This window comes from Plodia interpunctella, chromosome 10 (assembly GCF_027563975.2).
Source record: "Plodia interpunctella isolate USDA-ARS_2022_Savannah chromosome 10, ilPloInte3.2, whole genome shotgun sequence".
In the NCBI taxonomy this organism is placed as follows: domain Eukaryota; kingdom Metazoa; phylum Arthropoda; class Insecta; order Lepidoptera; family Pyralidae; genus Plodia; species Plodia interpunctella.
Genome location: NC_071303.1, coordinates 456,604 through 476,247, shown reverse-complemented (window position 1 = coordinate 476,247; position 19,644 = coordinate 456,604). Strand labels below are relative to the sequence as shown.

Genomic DNA, 19,644 nt, shown 5'->3' with positions numbered 1-19,644 from the left:
ACGCGCCGCCCTGCACCTCCTAAACATGCGCCACGCAGCGACGCAGACTCGGCCGGGTGTGTGCCGAATTCACTTTCATTTGCGACATCTCCTCGTCTCCTGAAGGTCAAGTTGCAGTGTTCCGCATCCGCGTTGCATGTGTGGCGCGGGCGAGCGTTTGCGGCGGCTTCCGCTGACCGACTAGGTGAGTGAGTGAATTTCGCGCCCTCGTCTTCGGTGTCGCTTCCCTCGCGTTTATCGGCGCCCGTTTTACACCGTCCTTCGTCCGGGAAGACGATGAAAGTGAATGTGTCGGTTAAGTGGCGGTGGGTCGCGCAGACGTGCTTTAGGAAAGGCATGGACACTACGAGAGGGTTACCCGCGAAACTTTACATTCACTAAAACCGCGACAGGTGATGCGCGGCGTTTTACACCCTACTGACCTCTCTTTAGAGTCGCATGTAGTATTGACACTGGACGATAAAGTTTTGAAATAGGCACGCGGGAAATTTGTAACCTATGGAACTTTCAGTAGTAGTTTATATCGACTCGTATCGCACTTAGTCTTGTTCTTGTTTTTGTGGGCGAGCGGGCGAAAACAAATGGAATTAAAAAAGTCGCGAGGGCCGCTGTGTGCGACTGAGATGGAACAACTTTGCACTCTTCGTTTGTGCACCAATCGAGAAAAAATTCAATAAAGCTCGCTTCCTTTTGTCTAATTGCCTATGTAAATGTACTTATAACTGCGACTGTTCGATTCCGGGCACGCGATATCAGTTTTGAAAATGGAGCATAGCTTTCCATCCATCCAGTTCTGGGAAAGTAAATACATGCTCAAAATAATATTTATGATAAGCTTCATTTTACTAACATCAATTGTATTTTGAAAAGTACTGATTTAAGATGTATCCAGAATAAATATTTGAACTTTGTTTAGAATAAGTGATAGTGTAATTTCCAGGAGATGCCTGGCAACGGGGCAACGAAAATAAAACGCGAACCTCTTTCGGACGAAGACGACAGCAACCCGTTCGCTCATACCTACTTAGCCAATCAGGTAAAAAAATACTTCATTATTATATTATCAACAAGCAGCATCAACCTAACAAAACAGAAAATTCTTGATGTATGGTTGATAGGGACCAACACTGTTCAAATGAGTTTCTTTCGGCATTTCTTCTCAGCAGTGGTCGTTCCGAAATCCCAGTAGTTTGTAGCTTGTGAGAAATAACTATAAATATAAAAATTGACAAGAAAAAGTGCCTGTGAAGGTCTAATTTCTGAATAAATGATTTGAATTTGAATTTGAACGTTCAAACTGTGCTAGTAAAGCATGCTAGTAAGATCGTGATAAAGAAATACAAAGATTCAATACTTGTAATTGTAAGTAGATTATGATAGAATTACGTTTCAAATTATCATTGTTGTGGTTTACAAACAGTCAAATTACTTATTCAATTTTAAAATTAAGTTTTACATCGATTCGCAATAATTACAATTTAATAAGTTTTCATTTTGCATTCGATTTTAATTATACAAGTGTCTAATCATACAACTAAGCTTGTTTTGTAATATTGCAATTTATTCGAAATATATTAAAATAAACATTTGTACGCCAATTATATTTTTTAAACGAAATAATATGAAACTAACAACCAACGGAACCGGAAATAAAAGGCTGATACCAAATAGGCTATTCGACTGGTTAAAAAATAAAACACGATAATAAAATGTCACTTTAATTGATCAGTTCTATTAATTACGGGATTTACAATTTTTTTGGTCTCTACTCTTATTTTTTTCATAAGACGGTAGGTAGCTACAATCGTAGAGGCACTAAATAGTGGTACCGGTGCATTGCTGTTGTTAGTTCAACTATCGATCAGTTGGTAGAATTGACAGGAATGAGGCAATACCATCGATGTTTTTAAATAAAAGCTATATTCTATCTATAGCCTGTCGATATCGTCACTTTGAATTTAGCATGGTTAAGCTTCAACTATGGATAGTCTATCGAATTACGATTCGATACTCGGCTATTGATAGCCAACACTAAATTCGAAATAACGAGCAATATGTTTAGCTACCTTCGCTGGGACAACACGTGAAGCCTGAACGTGGGAGCAGTCATGACGATAGTGTGCCGCAGATTCTGCATCATTTACAGGTAAGAATAAAATTATTTTTACAAGCTCGTATTTAGTTCACATATTCATGCAGGGTTGAAAATTTTCGGTCAACTCAGTCTGTCCATCTACGGCAATATATTATTATGATAAGCATAACCTGATGGTGCATCCAGGCTCGGCGCGCTCAACGCGTTGAATGCAACAACTCTCTCTGATGACAACGAAAGCTTGTGACAAATAATGATACTGTTGTAAAATGTTTGTTTTCTTTCAAAGTTGATGATTTTAACGGTTACCCACAAAATAAAAATCTTACATTTACGTTGCGCGCGCATTTAGTTTATTAATGAGCATCTCTCTCTCTCTCTCTCTCTCTCATCTGAGCATTTCCTGGTTTCTTCAATCAGTTAATCAATAAACATCATAAAATAATTAAGGTTACTACTTCGAACAATTTTTACGAACTTGTATAGAACTGTATAGGGACCTGGACAGGCGTAGGTATGTCTCGTGAAATAGGCCTCAAATGTTAACCAGTTCTATTACCAGTCCCAAGGACTGGAGGAGCTGGCACCGCTGGCGCCGGCGGGCCCCGCCGCCACGCCGGTCTGCGTGAAGCAAGAACCAACCGACGACCCGCCAGCAACCTCGCTCGAGACTTTGGAACCGGCTCCTCACGCTACGGTAAACCATTGACTAGATTTGTTTATTGCAAGTCACGAGTTTAGAATTACCTGCAAGGGCTCAGCAAACTAAGAGGGCAACTAGGATTCCACTTAGTGGATTAAAACAGTTTATAAATAGTGAAGAAGTTAACATAGATTTTATGTGTTAGTTTGATCGGTTAGATTTAGCATTTAGCATATATCTATGCTACTGGGTTATCAACCAGTCATTATCAATAACCATTGTTATAAAGTTAAATGAACAAATTAAATAACCATTTGAAACTGTCCAGGGTGCCACGCTGCTCGACCGTCACATGTCCATGCTGTGCTCCGAAGCACCTGAATCGTCCGACTTCATGCCGCTGATGACTGTGAAAGACGAGCCAATGTCAGAGGGAGGTATGATTTCTTGCTTCTTAGTTTACGACCCCTCATAATTCGAGTAAATTTGTGCTGTAACTATTCCGATATTCGCTGGCTATCAACTTTAATACCCAACTGTAGAAATTAAACTTGACTGGGACCATTTTAACGCTTCATCTCGTATTTTTCCAGAATCTTTTTCCGAAAAGTTAATTAATTTACTATCTGGTCAGATAATTTTTCTTTCTATCTATAAATGGTCAAAATCAATATGTCGTTCAGAACAACACCAGTACAGCGGGGAAGACACCAGCGACTCGTGCGGGCCGCCGGAGCCGCTGTCGAGGGGCAGCCCCAAGAGTTGGACTCAGAGGGACATGGACAACGCGCTCGAGGCGCTGAGGAAACACAACATGAGTCTTACTAAGGTAAATTTGACTAAACATTTTATTGACTTAAGAAGTACCTACTTAATTACACAATGACATATACCTACTTAGATACATTATGCAAAAGATTTTAATATAGCAGTCTTACTCCTAGAATGATATTTTTTTCCGGAACTTGAGCTTTGAGGACTGAATAGATAGTGTGGTATAAATAAAGTTGTCTTGTCGTAATCTTGTCCACACATCTTTCCTCGTCGTGTCAAATAAAAATACTTTGCATCAAATTAGGAATACTATGTTAGGAGTGCGGGCTCCAGTATAGCTCGATGTTGTTCGTCAGGCGTCAGCGACGTACGGCATCCCGTCGACGACGCTGTGGCAGCGCGCGCACCGCCTGGGCATCGACACTCCCAAGCGCGAGGGCGCCGCCAAGTGCTGGAGCGACGCCGACCTCCGCGGCGCGCTGCGGGCGCTGCGGGCCGGCGCCATCTCCGCCAACAAGGCCAGCAAGGCCTATGGTGAGACGCTGTACATGTTTCTATTGCCTCCATATTATATGAGGTTGATGCATAATGGTAACTTATTCCAAGTTTTTGTCTATTTGTTAAAACCCGTTTCGAATGTAATCCGGACGAGATACGGTCTAAGCAAATTTATCCAATCAGATGTAACCTTACTAACACTACGTCATATTATATCACGTTCCCATATTTCCATACGTACTTCATCTGTCCATACCTACGCTACTATGTTAATGTAAAAAACACGATGTGCAGGTATTCCCAGCAGCACGCTGTACAAGATCGCGCGGCGCGAGGGCATCAGACTGGCGGCGCCGTTCAACGCAGCGCCCACGGCCTGGCGCCGCGCCGACCTCGAGCGCGCGCTGGACGCCGTGCGCCGCGGCGCCAGCTCCGTGCAGCGCGCCGCCGCACAGTTCGGGATTCCTACCGGTACATATACTAGCAAGAAGTCGTATCAAGAAGTGAAGACAACTTCACTGGAAGGAACTTCCTTCATTTGAAGAACTTCATTGAAGTTCCTTCCTCGAAGGTGAAGTTCCTTGAATTTCCTTCCTTGAAGAAATTCCTTCACTTCTTTCCTTCCATTGAAGGAACTCCGAAGAGAAGAACCTCGCTCTTAAATAACATGATGATGACAATATTATTCATTATCCAAACTGTCCCTCGTCCTGCAGGGCAACAAACAAACATTAAACACGTAGTACGTTATTGCGTCTACACTTCCTCACTTTTTTTTAACACGATGCGCACACAATAAACATCGTGGTAAACATCTGCTCCATGGAAGACCTGAATGAGGCCAATGACTAGGAAATTGCTGTGGCTACGTACTGGTTTAAATTAAAATAATTTGTTTACTATTTCGACTCGAAAAGAAGACGAATTTAATACTTATTTATTTTTCTCTCTCTGTCTCTCATCTCCCGATTCCCTCGGGACTGTGGCGCCGCAAAGCCTCGTGTCTTCGTAAAAATAATCTTACGATTTTGAATATTCGGCTGTGATTTTACAATCAGCCACCTGACGTCAACCCTCCTTGGGAATGCTGTAATTACCTATCAGCTATTTGTAACTTAGTCGACTCATACGACATCCATGGGAAGATCCATTTAACCTTGAAATCGTTAACTAACATAATAAAAATATGTTCATATGAAATAGCTGAGGTTCATGGGAGCAATAATCTCATATTCTTCGCTACATACCGAGAAAATAGCCAAAAATAATTTGAAACATGATACCTAATCATCTTCCAGGAACGCTGTACGGTCGCTGCAAACGCGAAGGCATCGAGCTGTCGCGCTCGAACCCCACGCCCTGGTCCGAGGACGCGATGGGCGAGGCGCTCGCTGCTGTCAGGTATGAAGCTGCACTCCAACTGTCTCCAACACATCTACCAGACTTTCCAACACATAACTTTTTATTAAACTACCGTTTGCGGTGGCAGGTACAGGCAACAATACTGTGTTCAATCAGTCGCCAAATAAAATGAGGTTAGGTTACCTACACGAAGGCAAACTATGCGCCAACCCTATATTTAATTTTCCATTCTATCCAAATTAACTATAACAAAAATTTTAACTCTTTTCCAGAGTGGGCCAAATGTCTATAAATCAAGCAGCAATTCACTACAACCTGCCGTATTCGTCCCTTTATGGAAGGTTCAAGAGATGCAAATACCAAACGCAGGTGAGCATCTAAAATTCTAGTAGGTATCTCGCTCAGTATTCAGTATTTCATTTGTCAAAACTTCCTTTGTTAACTGAACACGAATGCTGTGTCGAAGTGATTCGTATAGTACGTATTGGTTGGTTTTGATGATGGCAACACAGTAAAATCGTTTTTAGTATTAAATATATTACCTTCAAGCTTTTTTCGTATATCGCAATATCCGGTTTCTCGAACATAAAGCTAATGGAGTCGGTTTCAGTTTTTTCTTGTTAAACGTTACAGTTAATTCCATTTATTATAATTTTCAGAATCTCCAACCGATGATGCAGCAAGCAGATTTCCAAAAGCAGGAAACGGAGCAGGTGTGCCAACCGCACGAGGTTTACTACCAACATCAGGGACAGTACATGCAACCTAACGAAATGATAGACATGCAAAACATTCAGAGTATTCAGATGTTTGACTACCAGAGTTACTATCAGAATGGAGTCAGTTGAGAGTACGGGGCCTCGTATGGCGAGGCACCTTGACCCAAAGCTAAAATAATGGCTGTGTTGGTTTTTAAATTAGTTCGTTTTATTATTAAGAAAGTTACATTTTCCCTAGAATTGAACGTAATAACGTTCTGGTGTCCAATTTTAGGAGACAATACTGTCATGAAGATGAGATCGCTAGATCCGCCATTTTGTGGTCCTGCCTCTCTTGCTCATGGCATTCACATTTCGTTACTAGTTAATTTGTAAAATTCTAATTTATAACGATGTGCAGCTTATTAGAAACCACTTTACTCTGAAACCCAAAAAGTCAAAACCATGGAATTAGTAAGTGGTTCCTACTAATTCCATGACCAAAACACAGATTTTGTAGACATAACAGTTTTGTATAATTTTTCAACTGTATTGCTCAAAAATAAGGTTTTAGAGAGTGAACTTTATCCTAAAGTGAAAAGATTTTCAATTCATCGTTCTATAATGGCTGTAGTTTGAATTTAGAAACAGATTTTCACAGTATTACCTACTTAATTTTAAACATGCCAAGAAGGCATATGGTTGTTTTCAATATTTAATGGTTAGTGATTGATTTAAAACCGTTTATTAAGTTTGTAGAGTTAGATTATTAGTGAACTGCTAGACTTATTTTTAAGTAGGATGAACTATAATAACGAAGATACGTAATTTATGAGGGTAGAATAACTATTGAGATTAGTAAGATATTTCTCCGTGCCAGGTATCTAGGCTATCTTTAAGCCGAAGAATAAGCATTTTTCGTGATAACGTAGTGACACCTGTTGTATTTGTAGTAAGCTCTGTCCAATCGACAAATATACGTAATTTGTAATGTGATAGAATTTTAGATAAGTTTTGAGAACTTAGAGCATTGAACTAGTAGCGCCATCTGTTGAGAATTATTTATTATTAATTTCTGGAAGGGAATTACAGATGGCGCTGTACTGTTTTAAGTATGAAAAGAAATGGATAGATGGCGTTATTACCTTTAATAACGAAATAACTACAGCAATAAATTTTCAAAATGTAGATGTATGTACGAAGTAATCATGTTCAAACTAGCAATACTTAACTAGTTTTTATATTAATAATCGCTTTTGTGTCTTTTTAAATATACTTACAGACTGATCTCGCTTTCGTTATTCTCAATGGCTCATTTTTAGGATAAAAATGAAAATACGAGGATTGTACATAAAAAAGTCGTTTTATTTGTTATCTACAGTTAGATATAAAATAAATTACATAATTTTTGCGTTCGGCTGCGGCGTCCGCGGTCATCAACAATTTTTCGGTTCAAAAACATGGACCAGCCAGTTCAAACGTTCGACGTACATTGCTGGTTTTTCCTTGCGGTATTAAAAAGCTCACGTATAACTTTTCAATGTGTACGTCGAGTCGTAAACGGACGTACAAATATTGCAAAGTTATACGTCACTATACGTCACACACATGAGGTGGCTATTCTTTGATTACGATATCATATTTCATTATAGTCCTAGGAAATCTTGGCTTTAAAATTAATTCAATACAATGACACTGTGTTGTGTAGACTCTGTCTATTCAATTTGTTGATTTGTTAAAATACAACATAAATAGTTCAGTTGCAACTACTGGTCCATATTCTGAAGTCAATGGTCACATAAATAAAACAATATTGTACAAAATTACACGATTGCACGCGATACAGTAATCTACCTATTTTTATGAAGTTACTATTTGAGCTTAACGTATTTTGCACGAGAAAATTTCGCGTTTTAATGAGATTAACTCCAATAATGGTGATTACGTTTTAAATATCGATTTACGAGATCGTTATATTACAAATTCTTAACTTGAAATAGTGTACATTGTATTTTTTTTCTTAATCTAAAGGCAATGGCAGTGGGACTGTACAGGCTAATCACAAGATGTCTTCATTAGTTTTGAGAGTATAAAAGTATTTACAATATTGTTTGTTACAACACATGTCAATAACCTATTGTAATTTCTTGTCATTATATAGTCAGGAACTTAAAACGAAACCTTATTGTAGTGACTGAGGGTTTTGACTACAATCACGATGGAGGCAAGTTTACATTCGCCACCGATTATATTACTACATGGCCGCCACAAAAAAGACTTCATGCTACGTTCCTATTACAAGTTTTTTTTAAAATCAATACTTTATTGGCATGTAAGTAATTCAGACGAGTCCTGTTATTTCCCAAGTAACAAAATTCACAATATTACTTTCTTTGACTGGTGCTATTCACTAGATTCTTAACAACTGCTTATTCGTTTACATTTAATTTCGCCTCTTGCACCTGGCTTGACAGAACACATTATAATTGTACATATTTACTGTTAGTTTTGGTTGATATTAAGTTATATGTTAATCTAAATCTATAACAGTAAATGTATACAATTCATAATAAGTTTATTTACAAAATCAGTCATGCTAATATAGAATCAATACACATCAGTAATTTACTGTATTATTTTTGCGTATACAGAACTGATTATTTTAAATAATCTGAGAAAACCTTATGAATTAATAAAGTATTTTACTAGTGTGTATGTACAGTTTATTGTGTCGATTTTTTAACTCTCTGAAGTCCTATTTAATTTGCTTTAGCAATTGATGTTAAAAGTTCTGATACTATATTCTGTTACGTATTAATATTATCGAATATGTTGCTAGTGTTATACAGTCGCGTAAACTTTCCAATTTTTAACATCAAAGATGAGTCGTCGAACTCACGGTACACCATCGCAAGTCGTACCGGGAAGCGGCACTAGACGCCACACCGTTCCGTTCACTTAAATCTATTTACGTATATGTTTTGCCGCGCGCGTTTATACTCTACGACTAGACAGCGCGCGGCGGGAGGTCTCTCACTCTATAGTCTATAGTCACATCGTCAATGGCACACGCGACACGGTCGCAGAACACACGGGGCACTCAACACTTACACCCGGTTTATCTTCAAAATCGCACTGAAACTAGATCAGTCCACTAAACAGGTCCGTAGTCGGATAAAGGTTGTCCCGAGCGGGCAGACGGCGCCGACGGGGGTAGCTGCGGGTTGTGCGAGGCGGCCGACGGCGCGGGCAGCGGGGCGGTGAGCGGGGCGGTGAGCGGGGCGGTGAGCGGCGCCGGCAGCGGGCCGCCGTCCGCGCGTCACACGCCGCCCGCCTGCTTGACGAGCGCGCGGTGCTGCGGCCGCCCGCCCCGCCACACGCGCCGCCAGGAGTCCAGCGTCTTGCCCGACCAGATCCACACCCCGGATGTGATCCCTACAGCTAGAGCCATGAAGTACTTCAGCATCAGTGCGTAGTACAAGGGCTTCTCGCCGCAGTTGGCGCCGCACGCCACTCGCTTTAGCCACGATTCGTAGCCGCTAGCTTCGTATGCTAGACATCCGATGACGACGCCCGCAGGAACGGCATAAAGCACGCTGAACACTCCGATCCTGATCATCAACTTCTCCAGTTTATCGGCTTTCGAGCCTGCTCCGATGCCGCCCTGTCGCTTGATCACAGATCTGATTCTGAATAGAGATACGAATCCGGCCAGGAGGAACGTCGCTCCCAAAGCGAAATAGACGATTAAAGGTGCGAGGACGTATCTCCGAAGGTTCTCGGGAGAGGAGTTGCCGACATAGCAGATTCCGGCGACGGGGTCCCCGTCTACCGCTCCGGCGAGAAGAACCGCCACCGTCTTAGCTGCAGGGACGAGCCATGCGGCGAGATGATAGTACTGAGCGTGTCCGGCGATCGCTTCGTTGCCCCATTTCAGCCCCGCCGCCAAAAACCAGGCAAACGAGAGGATGACCCACCAGATCGACGACGCCATTCCGAAGAAGTAGACTAATATAAAGACCAGCGTGCACGCGCTGGGGCCGTTGGCCGAAGTCTTGAGCACGGCGCCGTCGCATGCGACCTCGTCATGGCCCAGCGCCAGGCGAGCCAGGTAGCCGAGGGCGACCATGAAGTAGCACGCGCTCAGGTAGACTATCGGGCGCTCCGGGTACTTGAAGCGTTGGGAGTCGATGAGGAAGGTGGTGAGCGTCATGAGCGTGGAGGCGGCGCAGAGGCCGCTCCACAGCGCGACCCAGACGGCCGCGAACTGTTTCTCCTCGCGCGAGAAGAAGGCGCCGCGGCACGGCAGCGCGCACGCGGGCCCGGCCACGGCGGCCAGCACGCTGGCGTTGCGCGCGCGCGCGGCCGCCAGCGGCGCCCGGCACGAGCACGCGCACGCGCCGGCGCCGGAGCCCGGGCTTGCAGCCGGGCCGCTTTCGCAGTTTTTTGGATCCTTACAGTGCTTGAACGTCTTCCGCGGAGGCCGCGTCGGTTCCGGTTCGGGCTCCCTGTCGTTTTCGTCCATGCATAGGTGGTCTGGGTCGCCCATGCGCGGTAGTTTCTCGCAGGCCATTCTCTCGGGCCACTTGAAGCCGTACTGCTGCATGAGGGGCGCGCAGCCGGCTCGGGCGCGTTCGCAAACGCTTCGACAGGCCGGCAGAGGTTTCGCGTAGTCTTCGATGCAGATGGGCGTGTATACGGAGCAGAGGAAGAATTTCAGATCTGCTGAACATTTGATCTCCACGAGGGGCCAGTATTGGTGGACCTGTAATTAAAAGAAAAAACTGTTAGGTTGGAGTTTCTACTTAAATAAAATAGGGATTCTATTACCTCACCAAACATCTTTCATTACCGAGATTATCTAAATAATGATAAACAAGTAGCTTACACCAAATGGTCTTTCTGTCAAAGACCAATCAATCTGCTAGTAGATTCCCGTTTAGCACAGACTATATCATAATCACGTCAAACTCCTCTAGTTAATATCGTTACACGACATTGACCCAACAGCCAACCCAGCAAGGACAGCACTCGAAACACAAAGACATGGTACTGACCTCCAGCCCAGCTTCCTCTTGTGTATCGTGATCTAACGCGTTGGGGAACGAAGTGAGATTGTAGCCGATCCCCCTACACATCGGGATGACAATCTCCTCGCACCTCGGCTGCTGCAAGCCCTGCACCCGGGCTAGCGCCAACAAGGCCAGCGTCAACGCGCAACGCCACATGTCGATTCTGAGATTCTACCGCATCTGGAAAGAAAGAGTTAATCGTGACTATTTTAAATGGAAATTGGAAAAATAGATAGAGTAGAGGGATATAAGCTAAGTAAAGGCCAATGCACACAGACTTCGTAACGCATGTGGCTTTGTATGGAATTTTTTTGAAAATTCTTGCATTACAATTGCTGCATAAATACGCATACGAAAAAGATCACGTAATGCAGTCGAAATGAGAACATATTTTTCAGTGTTTGTGAATTCAATTTTGAAGTTAGTTGAAGTAAAATTAAAAGGAAATAATAAAACTAATGTTATATATTAGTGAGAATGTAAATCGTAGGTTTACTTCCGGCTTATAACACGAGTGCTCAGTCATTCATAAATTGATAAGGCATCATATTTCATCGATTTGTACGTTTACAAGCAATTGTGTGCAAGCGGTACATGCAATAAATCAATGAAAGAGTAATTATACAACATCGAATTATACACACAAGAATTCTACATTTATAACGTCATAATATCTTGTATCCGTTTTCTTATTATAGTACGTCACACAAGTCTTACCAAACGTGTATACTTTATCTATTTACAACCGAAGGTCACTCGCGGATCTGGCCGATAAGGCCCTGATAAGCAATACTTTATCAGCAATTATGATACGCATTTACACCGTGTTCGCGCTACTGTTCGTTACGACGATAACTGAAATAAAATATTGGAAATATCTATTGCTTGTTTTAACTCGGAGATAAGTTATAGAGAAAAGGATCATTAAATTATGATAAGAGAAAAATAGCTTTTATCTCAATTTCTTTTATGGCGAAAAACAACTTTCGGAGATTTTTACGGAAATCTGCAATAATTATTAACATCGATAACACAATCATAAAATCTTTGAATTTTTTAATAGTTGCTGTTATTTCCAATGCAACTCGTAAAAAAAATACTAGGGGAGGGCTAGATTACCTTCTATGTAACTTCTCGAGATTATTTACAATTTTCAAATTGCGAATTTCACTGGCGATATTTTTACTTCATTTATCTTCAAAGATAACGTATCTCAATTTAAACGGACGTGTAATCCAGTCTGTGGAAAACTAATTACGGACGTAAAAGGTAAATTTCTATAAATGCACGTGTCTGTATGTTTGTGGGCAGGTTCGACGAACGGACAGGTTTCGTTTAAGTTGAATAGTTGTATTTATTTCGGGAGAACATGTGCTGTAAATATACGGAGATGATTTGCTATGAACTGAGATTAGAGAGGCGAGTAGATGTCTCTAGGAGACGTATCTTTATGTTCGACATTTTCGAAACTTTAAACTTATGAAATAGAAAAAGGGGGGCAACTATAGAATGCCCGACTATATGCTGAATAACAGGGTTCTCTAGCATAGATAGTATTGAAATTCTATTAGAAAATAAATAATTTTGATTTTTTTTATTATGTCGATACCTATTTCCCTGCAGGCTGTTCCCGATTAAAAATTGCACTCTATCGTAGTCTTTACGAGGAAAATAATTCTTGATTGACAAACTAGTGAGACCGACCAATGTAGTCTCAGTTAGGCGACGAAGAAGAAGCGGAAATTTCACCCTAATCAGTGAAGTAGTTTCGAGTTTATCCATGGCGGGGTATTATGCAATCTGTGTCCATGGCAAACATATGCACGTATTTTCTTTTCTACATCCAAATCCTCTATGGCGCAGACGCCACGGACGCCCCGGTCGCCGGACCGAATCAGACCCGGCTTAATGTGCTTTTAACGACACGTGCTATCTGCAGGCTCCACAGACAGACACACATGCACATTGGCAGATAAAAACGATCGTTTATTGCGTGTTCCGACGGAATGTGGTTGTAAACAGTCACTAAACTAAAAGACTGTGATTTGCTGATGACGAAATTGAGATCTGGGTTTATTTTTCCGGTTCTTGAGAAAATGCTGAAGAAACTTATGTACTATTTCACAAAGAACTTCCAAAATTCCGAATTACAAAAAATATTCAGGGCGACCCGTATTTTACTCCATAGATAATACAAGAATATGTAACTGTAAGTCTGTAACCAATTCAATCTGGACGACGATATAAGGATTGGAAAATGATCATAACACGTATACTATAGAAAAATAAAGACAGAGTCGGGACATTTCTAATTGCAACTGTGTAATTAAATTAGACCTGAAAAATGGTCCTTCATTAGGTTACCTAAGCTGCATGAGTCGAGATATACCTCAGGCAATGTATGCTGTTCGTGTAGCCCCACGGCACTATAGAATGGATAATACCCATTATTTTCCCAATTTATCCCCAAAAACCAAATTTACAGTTGGGTAACATTGGCCGTAAATCCAACGGCAACGATTCGTTATTCTAATAATCTGCATATTCAAAGTTCCGGGCAGCTTTGACACAGGAGCTAGTTATCAAAGCGCAGTTAACACCTATTTAAAGCTGAGCTAAACCAGTATTGAAGTCTAGCTCATGAATAAGACAGTGTAAGCGCCACTTGCGGACGTATTTAATGTGAAATATGTTGGCCTGGGTTCTATTCGGAGGGTTTAAAGTTATAGTCATGCAAATGTGCGATTTCGAGTTAATATGCAATGTTACGTAGGTATTATTTATTTATACCGTCAGGGAATCGGGAGTCTCCTCTCTAGTGTTGGGATAGTCTTTTAAATCGTAGTGAAGGACATCTCAGCTCGCAAAGATGAGCCAGATTTACATAAACTTTCGGAAAACTGTCTCACTAAAGCTACCGTTACAATGGTACAGCTAAGTGGGATAAGTTTGTTTGCTTCGTTGTGAACATTCGGCTTTACTCTCGAATTATACGGGCTAAAGTGTGAAGCTACATACATAGAATAGATACTGCATGGCGTAAAATATGTTTGTCAATAAACTGCGAGGAAACTGAACAATTAACGTGTAATTTTGTTGGCTAGTTTTCACGAATTGGACCACACAATGAAAACAAAAGTCAGAAAATAGCTGTGTTCCATTTCAAATATCAATGATGACGTCACACATTAGGAAGAATGACATGAAAATATTAATAAAAAACCACCTAGTTATACCTATTTTTTTTTAATTGACCACTTTTCCACAATCACGTCAATCAATTAAGCAATTTAGTAACAAAACCGCGTATTTTCATACAGAATTGACGCGTGAAATGAAACGTGGGCCCATAGTGGGCGGGGCCGTTATATCCTACGATTATTATCTGCGAAAATATCTGAATGATAAATTATCGGCAGCTAACTGGTGTTATGATCGCTCGCTCAATATTTACATAATAAAACACTTTATTAATAGCCGCGTCGAAATAAATCTATGAACGAAAAAACAGGCGATGTAATTTTGTTTATGAAAATTTATTTCGTGAACTTGCGTACATTTTAAGGACGGACTTTATTCGAAAGATGATTAGAAGTTTCCATCATTGACTTGACTGATTCATAGATTATATAATAAACACGATATTTTCTTCCCCTTATTACCTAAGTATGTCATGTAATATAGATTTAGTGATACACCCCATAGAATATTAAACCTTGTTAAAAAAACAAAACACGATACTGAAAACGCATTAATCAGTGAAGAAGAGAACTCGCGGGAACACATTTTAATGGGAGAGACTACAAACAAAAAGACAGGCAAGTAGAAAAGTTCCACCCTGGGCTCCAAGTATTTACAGCGGGTGACGAAATATGAAAGAGAGTCGAGAGACGTCGTTTTTGGTATCTTGTGAGCCTTCTTCAATGACATATATATAGCCCATATGGTCACAGAAACTAAGCCCCTACCTATTTATTCACATTTGAACGTATAGGTACTAGTACTTTTTATTATACGTATTGGTATGGGTATGCAAACCTATACTAGACACATGGACCACGGCTCACCGAACCCACATAACTCTGCATTCAGTTTATTAGCTGGCGATTATTCCGCTCCACTGGAATAGCCACTACGGACCCAGCTTATGACCGAGATTCAGGAAGATTTATTTATTGCAAAAGATTGCAAGTCACACATTCAGCCGCATGTCGTCAACTTGACAATGGTAATAGGGGTGAATTTTCAATGATTTTGGATAGGTTGACGTGTTGTTGACAGTACAAACAATTTCAAAGCGAAATTAAGTAACGCACGTGTATTTTACGGTGATTTCGTTTCACTTGCAATACTTCCAATCAAAAATATCGTTATTCAATGATATTTTTATAATTAAAGGAATTCTCTTTGAATTGTGGTCAGATATTTATAGAACAAAACCTAAGACGAGCTTTTAACCCAAACCGATTCCGCAAGTGAACAAGGTTCTTTAAAGCGGAACGTGTCTCCTGCGCCGGCGCACGTTGTTCTGTTTATATTGCGCGTTCACGCCAATTATGATTGAGTTATTGGCCGCAGCCCGCGGCTAAAGCAGGGCTGGCTAGCTAGTTACGCTGCATAATATTATGCTACGCCATAAAAATGGGAAAAGGGTAAAGATGACGTAGAATTTATTAAACAATATCAGTAATTGCAACTCAACGTTGGATTAATGCCTCTAGCATTTCTTTCCATATTCCATTGTTTTTGGTATATTTTTTTTTTTTTTCAAAATTTGGTACCTGTATGACGTTCATCCTCCCCCGCATCGTCGCTTTACAAAGATTTGGTATTTTGGAGATCGTATGTCTGACAATTGTATGTTTGAGATACTCGACATCATTTCAGGTGGTGCAGTCTTAGATAAGACTCTCTGGTCTTCTCCAGATCGTTGGCACCCCTGCAGACTCAGATAGGCCAAGCACCAGGTCCGGCAATCCGGTTCCAACTGGTTCCATCCTTGTTGCGAACATTTTATGAATTCGCTTTCTGACGATTTATCGGTTATTCCATTGCAATTTTAATTGGAATATGCAGAATAATCTGGATTAAAGTAATAACGTAAATTATTATCTTCTTGTTTGGAGTTTATTCGATATATCATAGAATCGTATATGACACTAGTTAAACCAGCATCAGCGAGTTTGCATTTCGAATTTGTTTCAAGAAATGAAGATATTTTTATGAATGAACTCAATAATTAATACTTTATTTTTAAATTTTTTAAGTTACGTAAGAACGAGATCACTTGGATGCTGCAACCGTTCTCCAACGACCACTGGACTGTTCGTCTACAGGACAATAGGGTAGATGACAAGGTCAGAAAATTGTAAAAAATATGTCGTTGATATATGTATCTAAGATCATTGTGTTAATACGAAATATTAACTGTTGTGGATACGAATACAGCCAACTGGTTGATAAGTCCATTTTAAAAAATTATAAAAATAAAGTTTAGTCATAAAATTTGGCACTAACCAATATCGATTGGTTAGTGCCAAATTTTAATATTTTTTTAAAATGGACTTATCAACCAGTTGGCTGGATCTTGAAATCCGAAGAATCTAGACATGCACCGCGCAGGAGATTAGGGTCAATCTGAATAGTTTGAACGGTTGCAGAATCGATCACTTGATCACCTTTCATCGCAAATATCGGCACACTTTCCACGGCAAAGTAATTGTCAGTCCTAGACCCAATTTTCTACGTCTACGGCGATGACATGCAAACCTTTCATTCCGAATTTCTTATTGTTCAAAACCAATTCCCTCGCAGGTGAAACCGAGCATCAAAGCTAGTTCATCAATAAGGTTAGATCTGCCGATATTGGCATGTCTGCTGGGTTGACGGCCGATCGGCTGGCAGCTCGCCAGGCTGTTTAAATGTAACTTCCATTCTGGCACGAGACGCAGGCGGAGGCGGTTGGAGAAAACAGCTGTATCTTGTATAAAGATGCTTGCCAGTTTCCCAGCTTTAATAAGTAGTATAAAGCCGGCTCCACACTATCCGTTTTGCTAAACTTTAGCAGATTCGGTGCATATTGCTAATTTTATTCATTGCGGTAATAAAAGCAATTGTGCAAACTACAATACAATGTTCAAGCATTCGCGTCGGCATCTGTCAGTGTTGGGCGGTAGTGGAGCCTACATGAAAAAAAACTACAAAGCTGGAGAAACTGGTATGCGGCTGAATTTATGGGAAGTGGTCACCACAGGACGGACGCCTGCAACACCTGGGGTACGTGACATGTCTTCTTCTTCCAAAACCTTTTTTCTTTCTAAGACAGCTTACAAAATCATTTCGTTTCGTCCGTCAGTTTTGCGCTCGGGAATAAACCCGGCTCTGCCGACTATCGCTGACTCTCATGCCTTGAGGTGGTATTCATCGTAACTGCACTAATGAAAATACGTTCAAACGATCAGTGCACGTGGCTGGTCGATATCGCGGTTTAGGAGATACTACTATCTCGCTACGTCGATAAAATGTGCCAAACATACACAGTTGTCAAATACATTGTGAATTTGTAAAACCAAATGTGAGAAAGCATTAAAATAGAATGTAAGAGTTGATACTGAGATATTTTTATCTATTTTTGGTTACGGTTGAACCCCGAAAAGCCCGGCTACGCTTAAGTTATCCGGCTAGACCTAAGTGCAGCATATTTATTGTAAAGTTTGCGGTGTCGTATAAGTATACAAGGAGGTCATAATGATTTAGTTCAAAATTAAACTTAGGGAAATGACTTAAACAGTGTAAAACAAAGTGGCTTCTCGCAGTCTGTATGTAATCTTTAAAACTATGCAACGGATTTTGATGCGGGAGTTTTTTTAGCATTAGGTAATTCAGGAATCACGCTATCCTGAATTGTTGTTTTACCCGAGCGAAGTCGGTACGGACCGCTAGTAGGATCGCTAATAGTTAATGTAAGTAATTCCATTGTAATAATAACATGATGGCAACATGATATATTCTAAATCCGGCAAGCCCCGGCAGACATCTGACCTACAAATATATTCTGAAACAATACCCGCTCCAGTTAGCCGGCAAATTCCACTGGATCTAGGGTTGCCAGCACTGTACAACATACTTGTTCAATTAAATATGTACACAGTATGTGCATAAGGGTTCGGCTAAAGATGGGTATAACGTAAATATAAGGTATTTAAGTTTTTCACCTTTGAGGGGAACGAAACATAGAAAATCCCATTCCCATCGTCCATCAGTGGAACAATGCTAGTACGCCAATATTCTCCTAGGAATTTTCAGAAAAGAAGTCAAATTATAGGATTCGTTCCGGGGAGTCAGACGTTTTAAATACTCTTAATGCGATCCACTTCAGTAGGCCTACCATCAACTTTTACAGAACGATTGCAATGCAGCTCAGTTCAATTTAAGAAGCTGAAATGAATCGCATTCATACAAAAAATTAAGTCGATGGTACGAATTTGCGATGCAGTTCAGTTTAGGTCGTAAAGTGGATCGCGTTACCCCACGTTGCCCCCGGACCTAAACTGATCTGCCAATTCGATTAATTTCAGGTTCCTAAATTGAACTGCGCTGCATTTGAATCGTGCCGTAATAGTTGATGGCAGGCCTCCTGAAATCTCGAAACACTGAACAGCCCTGGATGAATCAGGCGTCTGTACGTCTGTCGCCGACGGAGCATATCACGTTAACAATATGATATGTGACCGTAACGTTAGACCTTCCAGTTGGGCTTCCAAGAAAGCATTAGGCATTGCTAATGAAGACACACGAGCTGGGGCTACCATTATATGTGCTGTTGAAATATTATGAAACTGACTACTGTCTGATATTTCAGATATATATATGATAGCTCGTGTGACACTGGATAATATAACTAAAAACGTATTAATTGAGGAGAAAATGAGATATTGAGGAAAACGGATTTATTAGACATAAACAATAAAATTTGCAAAAAAATATAAGGGTCGACTATAGATTTTAACTCCAACCGGCTATAACCAGATTAGACTAGCTAATGCAGCGTGCAGTGCATATCTGCATAGCATAGGGAGGTGATATGCGGAGGTGGCCGAACTTGCAATATTACATTAAGTACATTATGCGACGCGTGTACATCGCGTTACAAATTAAATAGGTGTAATGCATAATTTTAGCTTGCTTTATGACTGCGACAGTGAAAACGATTTTCACTGTGTTTCAAGCAAATTTTTATTGTACAGTAATTGAAGAAACTAAAGTGCAATCTTAACAGTAAGTCTAAAATCTTTTTTTCGATTTTCAAATGCGTAGCATTTAAAATGCGAAAACCAAGTTGCCAGCACTTGTTTTCAACGCATAAAAAGCAATATGCATAGACTCATAACCTAAACACCGCAATAGCAAAACCATAAGCTAAACAACCAGACATGGGCAAACTGTCCACTTCACTCAAAACGCCCAGTTTTGGCCTAACAGGTTTGAAGCTGGCCTTTTGGA

The 19,644-nt window shown here is 40.7% G+C and overlaps 2 protein-coding genes across 7 annotated transcripts in view; one reads left to right on the top strand and one right to left on the bottom strand.

The window, feature by feature from the left end:
• Window positions 1–43: 43 nt before the first annotated feature.
• Window positions 44–6,292, top strand: LOC128672921 (uncharacterized). 5 transcript variants are annotated; one of them, XM_053750453.1, is made up of 11 exons: window positions 44–184; window positions 941–1,036; window positions 2,063–2,146; window positions 2,658–2,792; window positions 3,067–3,175; window positions 3,422–3,567; window positions 3,869–4,046; window positions 4,305–4,481; window positions 5,309–5,411; window positions 5,645–5,741; window positions 6,032–6,292. In XM_053750453.1, the coding sequence occupies exons 2-11, from the start codon at window positions 944–946 to the stop codon at window positions 6,218–6,220; spliced, it is 1,311 nt and encodes a 436-aa protein (XP_053606428.1). In that variant the 5' UTR covers window positions 44–184; window positions 941–943; the 3' UTR covers window positions 6,221–6,292. The 5 variants fall into 5 exon arrangements, with proteins under 5 accessions (XP_053606428.1, XP_053606429.1, XP_053606430.1 ...); XM_053750454.1 differs by having other exon boundaries at window positions 57–184; window positions 929–1,036; XM_053750455.2 differs by lacking the exon at window positions 44–184 and adding an exon at window positions 210–392.
• A 1,122-nt stretch (window positions 6,293–7,414) lies between these two features.
• Window positions 7,415–19,644, bottom strand: part of fz2 (frizzled 2) — an 82,287-nt gene continuing 70,057 nt past the window's right edge. For both annotated transcript variants that reach the window (XM_053750445.2, XM_053750443.2), the window contains 2 exons: window positions 11,128–11,322; window positions 7,415–10,835 (listed from right to left, as the gene is read on the bottom strand). In XM_053750445.2, the coding sequence (XP_053606420.1) occupies window positions 9,390–10,835; window positions 11,128–11,298 (1,617 nt within the window). In that variant the 5' untranslated portion in view covers window positions 11,299–11,322 and the 3' untranslated portion in view covers window positions 7,415–9,389. The remainder of the gene's footprint in view (window positions 10,836–11,127; window positions 11,323–19,644) is intronic.